This window comes from Lepisma saccharinum, chromosome 16 (genome assembly GCF_977018435.1).
Source record: "Lepisma saccharinum chromosome 16, izLepSacc3.1, whole genome shotgun sequence".
NCBI lineage: Eukaryota > Metazoa > Arthropoda > Insecta > Zygentoma > Lepismatidae > Lepisma > Lepisma saccharinum.
In genome coordinates this window covers 33,673,728-33,684,385 of record NC_139244.1, presented here as the reverse complement: position 1 = coordinate 33,684,385, position 10,658 = coordinate 33,673,728, and the positions used below count along the sequence as shown (strand labels likewise).

General features: G+C 37.1%; 1 protein-coding gene across 1 annotated transcript; it reads left to right on the top strand.

Moving 5' to 3' along the window:
• Window positions 1–5,856: 5,856 nt before the first annotated feature.
• Window positions 5,857–8,170, top strand: LOC146000014 (uncharacterized). Its single transcript, XM_083137320.1, has 3 exons — window positions 5,857–5,899; window positions 6,931–7,412; window positions 8,130–8,170. The coding sequence occupies exons 1-2, from the start codon at window positions 5,888–5,890 to the stop codon at window positions 7,387–7,389; spliced, it is 471 nt and encodes a 156-aa protein (XP_082993446.1). The 5' UTR covers window positions 5,857–5,887; the 3' UTR covers window positions 7,390–7,412; window positions 8,130–8,170.
• The last annotated feature ends 2,488 nt before the right edge of the window (window positions 8,171–10,658 follow it).

Sequence of the window (10,658 nt, the reverse complement as noted above, 5' to 3'; positions counted from 1 at the left end):
GTTTAGGAAATAAAATTCTTTGTAAAATCAGCGGTATATACCAGCGGTGGAAAACAAATGGCACATACTTTTTCATCATGAGAGGAAACAACATACAAGAGAGCTATAAATTGATAAACTACTTCATTTTTATATACTGTACACATACACAAGTACTTAGCTATCCAACCTAAAAGAAAACATCAACACAAAATCACTTCATTTCTAAATTGCATATTCGGGGGAAGAAAGGAATGCAGCTTGACAGGGAGCTAAGTTTTCGAACTGAGATTATGTGTATGGGAAATCCCAATTTGCAGCGTCTTCCTGATGTGATCGAAGATAAAACGTTCTTCAGCTGCAAGTGGTAGGAAACTTTACGCAAACGTTTCGTTACAAATCGACAGTTGGCGCGCACAACCTCGATTGCCGGTTTTTGCGTATTTTCTACTTAATGTGATGATATTTCACGGTTGTTTCGCGAAAAAGCGCTCATTTCGTGGAAAAGCACACATTTCGCATTACTTCGAGAATAAAACTCATACATATTGCATCATTGGGGGTGTAGTTACGTGCAGAATGTTCAAAATTGCATCTTTCTTTCACATTTCGTGATTTCGGCCATAGCGAAAATTCAATGTCCCTAATCATATGCAATATAGAACATTTTTGAAAAGAAGTTAAGAATTTCCTGTTAGTAGAACAGTGACTGTGTTCAAACATCCTGACGTACACTGTATGTTATTTATTTTTCTTTTTTTTTGTAATTTATGTATTTATCTTGTCTCCATGCTTATTTCTTATGATTTAATCAATAATAGTAGTTTATATTTAATTCTTAGCTTTTCTATTTTCTTTAATTAATTATGTAAGAGCATATCAGGATCGTAACCTACCATGCATTTCATAGCCAGTTTCTGCCTCAGGCAGAAATTCATCCATACCATGCAAATAAAAAACATTCAATTTGAAGCTTCTGAGACTAATCTTCGAAATATTCACCACATTTCATGAACAATTAAGTTACTTCTGTCTGTGCTGTTAAGTACCCAATAGAACCAAGTAATGTAAATAGTTTGCCAAAGAAGGACAGAGATGGCAGCACCAGGCGTGCAAGATTAAGAATTAACATAATATATGTGAATAACTATATAAATAAGAATAAAATGATTGGGAAAGATGAAAAACAATAAAATCTACTATAAGAAGATAAAGAATAAATATAAATGAAATAAATTAATATATACAAGATTCGATAAATCAAATCAGTGATCATATGTAAGTTAATACGAAAATTAAAGAAGTCAAAGCACTGACACAAGAGAGTGTCTTTGAACAGATATTGCATCTGTCTGATTGATTTACCATTCCCATGGCGGAAATTTTGTTTACATTAGTGGCGGTGCGTTCCAGTCGACGCCCCACATCACTTTCGGTTGCGCGTTTCAGTCGTTTGGCGCCAAGTATACACTCTGTTGTACCCAGTTAGTGTTGGCGCGTTCCAATCGTATCCGCAAGGGAGGATGTTAGTATAATTCCCAAAGCCTAAAGAAAAGAGCTAGAAAAAGGATAAAGGAATTCATTAAATCGTCAAAAACATAAATAAATGGAAATCCAGAGGGAAGTTCACATAGAAGACATGAAGGAAGTCCAGATCCAGAACGTCCATTGAGAAGGAAGTCCAGATCCAGGATATTCTGATTCCATGTATCCTTTGGTCGAATAATATATACGTTTAAACGTCTCCATTGGAACGCATCCTGTCTGGTTTCGTTGTCTACAAAGAACCCTACCCTGTAGATATTCTAGCTGAGGTTTAAAATTAAGATTTATGTACCTTTGCACAAATGGAGGTAGCAGTGCCGATACAAGAAGTTATTCTTTATCTCTCGCAAACATTGAATGTCTTGAATCACACCACAGCTGATAGGGGGCTACCTACGTTCTGGTAGAATGTACTCTGAAACAGCAATGTGAACGCCATCTCTGACGAAAACGCTGAACTACTTACACCTTTTCAATAGCATCAGATCCCAACGATGCGGGCAATGACGTATTCCTGACATTATATGTTTATACATTCTAGCCTTTTGGTTATATTAGCATAAATATTGCAAAGAGTGTATTAAAATTTTTGAGTTGTGAATGATGTGTTCTCAAACACAAACAATTTGTATATTTAGGTATATAATTTATTTTGCTTTAGAAGGGAAGTACAACACTTACATAAAATTTTGTTAAAATAAATTAAATACTAACGTGAATAAACAGTATTTTGCATGGGAAAGTCAATCCTACATCTTCATTATCGTCTTCTTGCCTCTTTACAAACACCAAAATTTATGACTTCGTGTATTCAAAGGTCAAATAAAACGATATATATTGTATATCAATGCATGTTAATATCACATTTTAGAAATACTCGTATCAAAACACCGAGCCCAACAGATCTGACTGATTCTCGCACAGAAAATCTGTAAAACTAAGAAAAAGTTATAATTACATGTGTGCGTATGTGTGTAAGAAATATGCAATTGAATTCCATTCCCCCTCGGTCAAAACGAGGATACAGAGTTAAAGTTTATGAAACCGATAAGACCGGAGTACGCCAAGTGGTATGATCCTTCCAGCAACAGAATTAACTCAATATGAAGCTTTTCACGGCATGCAGCTAAATCAGTAAATTTAATTATATTCATTTAGTTTACACACCGTAACCGATTATCGCAGCCCCCAACCCTTCTCTTCGCATTTGAAATTCAGCGTGAAATGACAGCCATGAAAACACGGTGCAATTACCATCGCTTGAATTAAATGTCACGTGCGAATTAACGCCATGTGCAGATAAAACCGCCATAAAGGAGAGGAGGCGCCATAAAAAAGTGACGTGGACGTTGCAGCAGAAATGAAAATTTCATCCCGATAGAGGCAAGTGCATGATGGCTGCATACTAAAAACGATGGCGAACCTTTCGCATCATAAGCTACGATAAAAGTGCGGGGTAATAAGTGAATGGAACGGCGTCACTCCCAAGATCAATGGAGGACCGAATGCGCGACACGTTTTACACTCTTCCATAAACTATTCTTTCGAACTGGATGCAGTCATCGTTACTGTAAATCAGGGCCTTCATGCAATGCTTTCATATTGATCATCTCGCGTGTTCGCTTTTTCTTCTTCTAAAGGACAGACATCCTTTGTACGGTGGGAGGTGAAGCATGCATGATGTTCTAGGAAACATGGACTATCCAGAAGGGGCCATATCTTAGAACTACTAGACCAGAAAAGATTTGATGGAGTGAAAGAGCATATAACTAGGAAACTGATTTATATGTACAGTCACGGACATTTCTGGGTTGTAACTATCTGATTTACTTTCCATGGATTTATTAGAACCCAGAAGTGTCCGTGACTGTCAGTGTTGGGCGACATATCATCCAGACGACATACTACGATGTAGAAAAAAATATTGTCCAAGCGATATCAACTAGACGATATTTTGGCGATATATATCGTGTTAGCGATATATCCTCACGATATTTGACGATATACATCGTTTCGGCGATATACCGACACCATATTTGGTGATATATATCGTGTTGCCGATATATCGTCACGATATTTTAGCGACATATATCCTGTTAGTGATATATCGTCAATATATTCCGTTATCTATATCGTGTCGGCGATATATCGTCACGATATTTGGTGATATATATCGTGTCGGCGATATATCGTTACGATATTTGGCGATATATCGTCACGATATTTGGCGATATATCGTCACGATGTTTGGCGATATATATCGTGTTGCCGACATATCGTTACGATATTTGGCGATAGATATCGTGTCAGCAATATATCGTCACGATATTTGGCGATATATATCGTGGAGACAATATAACGCCGATATCACGATACGAAAAAAAATATCGTATCGTATCGTCTGTGACGATATTTTCTTGACGATTTATCGCAATATCAAAATTCCGATATCGTCCATCCTTAGTGACTACTCACTGGCGTAAGCAGGGTTTTATTACCTGGAGGGGCTGAAATTGTAAAGGTGGGTAGTAAGTACATACCAGCTTTCTAGGGGAACGGTATACACAATAAGATTTGTCTTATATTTAGAACTCTCTACCCTCAGAAATGACAATCGGGTGTCACTTTAAGCGGGATTTGCATTTACCACTCTGGGTTTTCTCCCCGAGTTCTTCACACATTTTATTTAAAAATGTTGATTTTCTCAAAATTTTGAAGGGGGACTGTAGCCCCATCAGCCCCACCTTTGCATACGCCAGTGACTGTAATAGAAAGGTGTTAGTATATAAAAATATATTTCATAGAGCTGAGCTGACACAATTTAGGAACCCATACGTACTCTTACCGATTTCCACCATAACCAATACCGATTCTTGAAAATTGTAACAATTGAAAGTTATTCAAAATATTTATTAACATTAGTGGGTGGGTATTCCACTTCGACTATAAGCATGAATTTGTTAAAATTTTGCTTTAAAATATTAAAAAATTACATCACAATATAAACATGCCATATCACATAATATTACTACAAAACCAATGGTTTTCATAACCTCGAAGTAAGCGTATCTCGACATTTTTGCGGACTCACGAACGTATTTGCTGAGGTCGGTCAAAGGTTCATCCAAGCCTTGAATAACAAAAGATCATGTTAGACAAGCTTATTTTCACGTCACAGGAAAGTCACTCATTTTTAGCTACAAATACAAATTGTGACTAATAAATTTAAGAAGTACGATATATGTACAGACATGCATAACATATTTGTTTAAAAGATAGCAACAGATACGTACAAATGCAACTTTAAAATTTAGTTTCTTTCCATCCGCATATTCGCGCAAAAACAAAATAAAATTTTCCTGTGAAACAGCCTCTGGGTCATGGAAGTTACTTAGTTGAACCGACTATCTCTGTGGCGGAGTGGTTAGCATAACGCATACTATAACCAGAAATTCCGGGTTCGAATCCCGGCCTAGGCATGGATGTTCTTTGCGAGTATCCCTTCTTTAATTTCATCATATCATCACTCATCCCCAACGTCGCCATTAGCCAAAAGTGGTAGAAATGCAACGATAAATAACAACAATCAAGTTCTTTCTTCCAATCACACAATAAGTTTGCTTTCGCAAGAAATATCAACAAGCTTACTAATCTCTAGTAACATTTACATCGACTTTGAGTATATTTCAGCTTAATTTGTTCAAAAAAATTGTTACTTCTAATCGAGATGTTTGTAACGAAATAGTTCTAGTCCTACAAAGCTATCAAAAGAGGACAAACCCTTGAACCTGGAATGCATAGCACCGCTAAAACCATGATAACATATACCTGGCGTTAGGGATGCAGTCGAAACAACTTCAGTAGTCAGTAGCCAACAGTCCTCGAAAAATATTCCAACTCAAGCAGTCACTGGAGATGGCGCTAAAATTGATAAGAAATACGTAAAGGAGAAATTGAAATTAATTTCATTAACTGTAATATTTCTTTATCAAAGTCATAAAATACAACTGTCAGACCGCATAGACTAAGTACAACGGATTGATGCTCTCGAAAATGGATTTTGATACGAAATGTGCTTTGAATCATACTTTTAACAGTTAACATCAAATGGTTTGCGAAATCGTGCTGTGACAATATGTATTGGAATTTTTATATGGATAATGCTTGACATAAACATTTGAATAAATTTACATAAGAAACGGTTTACAACAATGGGCCTTAATAATATATTCTTAATATTCATGCTTATAAAGATAATAAAATACATCAAGTGAAAGTTAAATCTCAATATAAAAGTGCTAGTTGACCATTACTGAGCACTGTCAATTCAGCTGCTGTGAGGAACACACATACACGCATCACCATGAAGTTCTTGGTAAGTTATTCCTTTAAGTCGAAGAGGTAACCTACGCAAGGTAATTGAAGACTAAAATTGGTAAACGCTGTAAGTGCCACAATAATTCAAACACCGTTTTCCACGTTAAACTGTGAAATGCGCCATGCTTTATAATGTGGTAAACGTGAAAAGTGGCTGGTAGCCCTCTAAGTAGTTCAAAGGGCTTGTAAAGAGGTCACTAGTGTACACGTTCTTACGGGCTGATGTGCGGAACGATGCGATTTCCCAATACTTTCGCTTTTGGCACTTACAACGTTTACCACTTTTAGTTCTCAATTTAATATATATATGAAATTACTTTGCATATATATATATACACACACACAACATGTTTAAATTATACTCTTACGTAAGTAATGATACGCGTATTATGTTTCTTCTTTCCAGGCATTTCTCCTCACTTTCGTTGTACGTTACACTCAAATTTGGTATTTAACAATGCAGAGTATAATTATCTCTTTCCAATAGATACTTTTTTATTTAAATTAGTTTCCAGCTATAGTACTTTCTATCAGGTCCATATTTATACTTGCTCTCTCTCTCTCTCTCTCTCTCTCTCTCTCTCTCTCTCTCTCTCCGCAAGCTCTCTCTCTCTCTCTCTCTCTCTCTCTCCGCAAGCTCTCTCTCTCTCTCTCTCTTTTCCTTCCTTCCTCCAGGGAGAAGGAGAAAGGGAAGAGAAAGAGAAAGGGAAGAGAAAGAGAAAGAGAGACACAGAGAGGGTGGGGAGAGAGAGAGAGAGAGAGAGAGAAAGAGAGAGAGACCACATTTTAAACATCTTACTTTTTTTTATTTTGTGTTTTTTTTTAAAGCATTTACCGCAGTGCAGGTTCCTTAGTAGATTAAACAACCGAGAGCTGCACCCTTTAAAACCGCCCCTGCTTCCTATGCAAGTGGGATACAAATATACACTAAACGTTCTGGATAAAGTGCCTGATCACTTATACAGTTGGTTTGTGTGCCTCTGTATGTATGTACATACAGGTAACATATATAATGTTTCTCTTTTTCAGACTACATTCCTCCTCGCTATCGTTGCTTGCGTTTCTGCAGAAGACAAAGATAAGCGGGGTGCTCTGGGAGTCGGTTACGCCACTGCACCATTCTCTGCATTCGGAGCCCCTGCCTTCGCCGCTCCTGCTGCTGCTGTTGGTCCTATTGCTGCATTCGCTACTCAACATGCTATCGCTGCTCAACATGCTGTGGCTGCTAGACCCATAGCCGCTCCCATCGCTGCTTTCGCCCCTCAGGCTATAGCCGCCAGACCCCTCGCTACGTATGCTCCTGCATTCGCTGGTCCTGTTGCTAGACCCATCATAGCCCCTTCTTTTGCAACTTACGCTTCGCCAGCTTTTGCTGCAGGTGCAGCATTCGCCGCCAGACCAATCGCCTCTCCTGCGTATGCGCAGTATGCGGCTCCGGCTATTGGTGCAGCTCCGCTGGCCGCTTTCGGAAGGGCTGTCATTGGTTGAACTCCATTCCTCACATGATGCAGGTGAGTATCGTTCGAACCACACTAAAATATGTTGGTTTTATTTGGAACTAAATGCAGCTACTTCAAATTGTTCATTGATTAAATTAAATAAGGTTGTTTTACATCGCCTTTCTGCCGGTTTTAGCTAATCGTGAAGATGGGGACGAAAGATGAAATGAATGAAAGGACAATCAGAAGTGTTTATGGACGACAACACACAGGCCCCACAGAGGATTATAATGGCTGTGGCTGTTTGTCTGCAAAATCCAGTCCAGGGCGTACTACGTGGAAGTGAAAATTACATTTTGGTGACTTTAGAACCCCAACTCCATTTGGGGGGGGGGGGGCAATTAGAAAGACGGTAACTTCCCTTCAGTCATGCTGCCGTAAGTTAGACTGGGTCTAAAAATGGGCCCGTTGTTTCCGGAATTCAAAAGCACATATGGCTAAAAGTTGCTTTATGATCTAATAACTCCGCACACAAAATTAAATATTAGTGTGTTTTCTTCAATTTTACAAAATCCATGAAAGTAGAAAGAAGAAAGTTGAAACTAGAAACAATTCTACCAATCCACTGCATGTGAATTAATTTTTTTGTAATTTTTAATCCGCTTGTTTGTCATAAATTTATCTAAAAAATGTGATAATTAGAGTTGATACCTTTGTACATGTATGTATGTCGTGTGCGTATGATTGTTTCTGTACTTAAAATATTTCATGTTATTATTTTCTTTGCAGCTATTCAAGATTCCAGATCAGTACAAAAATGAAATTCTAAGCACTCTGTATCTGAGAAATATTTCTGTTTAAGTTTTATTTATTCTACATTGAAAGTTGTTGATCAATTGTTATTTCCATATTGTTCAATATAAAGTTTTTGTTACATTATAAATATAATTTCTTAATAAATATAATACTTCTTTCAAACGTTTTTTTGTTTATTGTATGACTGGACCTCATAAAATGTTGACATTTTTTATTAAAATATGTAATCGTAAAAAGATTTTTACCAGGTAGGTACGGAATAATACATATATGTGGCTGTAGCCTCACCGCTAAATCCTTACCTTATACTCGAAACTATGCTGAATAAGAAGAAATTCAATACCTATGATATATATTCAAGGAGTATATGCTGTAATAGTAGTTGTATTTGTGGTATAACCAGGACGAGAAATGATGAGCCCCTCTCAGGCAGATTTGCCTACACTTAAAACTAGCTCAACATGCCCAAATGAGCTTTTTGCTCAAGTGTGGAACCCTGTCTAATCCAAGATTTTTGTAAAAATGCCCTTGGGAATTTCCTGTGAAATGATGAGCCCCCTCAGATTGATTTGCCCACACTTACAAAAGTTGCATCAGCCAGATTTTTGTCCATAAGCTTGTTAAAAATAAGCTTTTTTGATATTGTTTTGGATATACCTGAAATTAAGCCAAAAACCCATACCCACCCACACATATTTACTTCTGGTTTAAGTTTAATTGGATACCAGGTTCAATTTGTTTATCTAATATTAAAACAATGCAATATACAGAGACCCTCTAGAATTGCTCCGTGACTCTCTCATTTCTTACATCATAAACATAAGATTTTTCACCTATGAGAATAACACTACATATGGTGTCATCAGGTAATGCCTCATGGAATTCACATATAATTTTAATGTTTGTCCTGTCATTAACCACAACTTGTTTCCTTTTTGAAGTGTTGATTACAAACATGGGTCTCTGTGCTTTGAATTCATCTGGTGTGTAATACATGTCAGTATTGCCAGTAGTGACCCTTTTGAATGCCGAAAATGCCTCATATAATTTGAGGAAATCATCCTTGGACATGTCTAAATTGTAATTTTCTCTAGGAAATACCTAATTTCTGCCATTTTTAAGATATATGTTCTTGATGTTGCAGTTATCAAATTTACTTGAATGTTTTTCCTGATTATTGTGTCTTCCAGTCTGAAACAATACCACCACAAAATCTGGCATGTCATATTGTATACTGGAGAATGAATTTGTAGCATCAAACTCATAATAGGTACCAGATGCGGGCTTCTGTACACATTGATATGTATAAAATTGTAAAGGAACCTGTGGATTTTTTATTATATCAGCTTTGTATTTAAGAGCATAACTGGCCTCATATTCAACAACTGGGATTCTTAACTCCATAGTCTGAATAATGCATTTGCCCTCATCAGGTAGGGTATTAGGCAGAGCTTCCCCTGTAGAGTTTAATGTGCTGTACCTCATCAAAGCATTGTTATCATTTGCAGCTCTTCTAAATGTGATTCTTAAACCACCCTTCCACATAATATCTTTGTAATCTGAGAAGAATCCTGGCAACAGGCGCATGGGGAACAGCACTGTGTGGCTCTTGGATATAATTTTTTCACCAGCCTCAAATCCACCTATTTTGTAGTAAGAAGCCTCGGTTTTGGATAATTTTAGTGTAGCCAAAGCTGTGGAGGTAATGCCGGGATAATCCACTCTGTTTATAACAACGCCATGCTTTCTGATCTCAATTTCAGAGAATAGATGTGGCACAAAATTGTCCACCAATCTTATATTTGAATTTGCCGGATAATCTGTACCATCGAGCTTTACAACATCAAATTTGATGTATAGATCTGCTCTGTGAGGGTGTATAAAGCCATCCCCTACATCAAGATCAACCTCAATCTCTGTGTTGGGTTGATTTAAATTTGCAAATGTCCTCCTGTTTGGGGGGAATGATTGTAGCTCATAACTCTCAATACTTTCCATTTTCTTCTTGTATGTATTTTTATTTAAATATTAATCTCTATGATTGCAGTTGTTGTGGCTCCAGCAAAATCAACTAATTCTTCTTTTTCATTAGTGACCATCAATTCAATATAATCTATTCTATTATGGCACACAGGAAAATATAATGTTGGGGATGGATTGTAGATGATGGGCTCCATAAATTCAGAATTAGGTTTGAATGTTGCAATGATGCCAGTTTGTTTGTGAGTGCCTATGCCATTTGATTTGGTGATCATACCCTCTGCCACATTACAGTGAATATTTAGAGTCTCTATGGCTAAGAATTTAGGTATATTCATAGCAGTGTGTTTGATGGCCGGTTCAAGTTTTGTGTTGTTCTCAAATCCTAACAGCTCTCCTATAGTACCCAGATCCACTGTTTCTGTAGCAGATACAATCTCTACTCTGTGAGTGACAGAATTTTGAGTTAATACTATACCTCTGGGTAATTGAGCATTTAGAGTGGACAGATTATATTGCCCT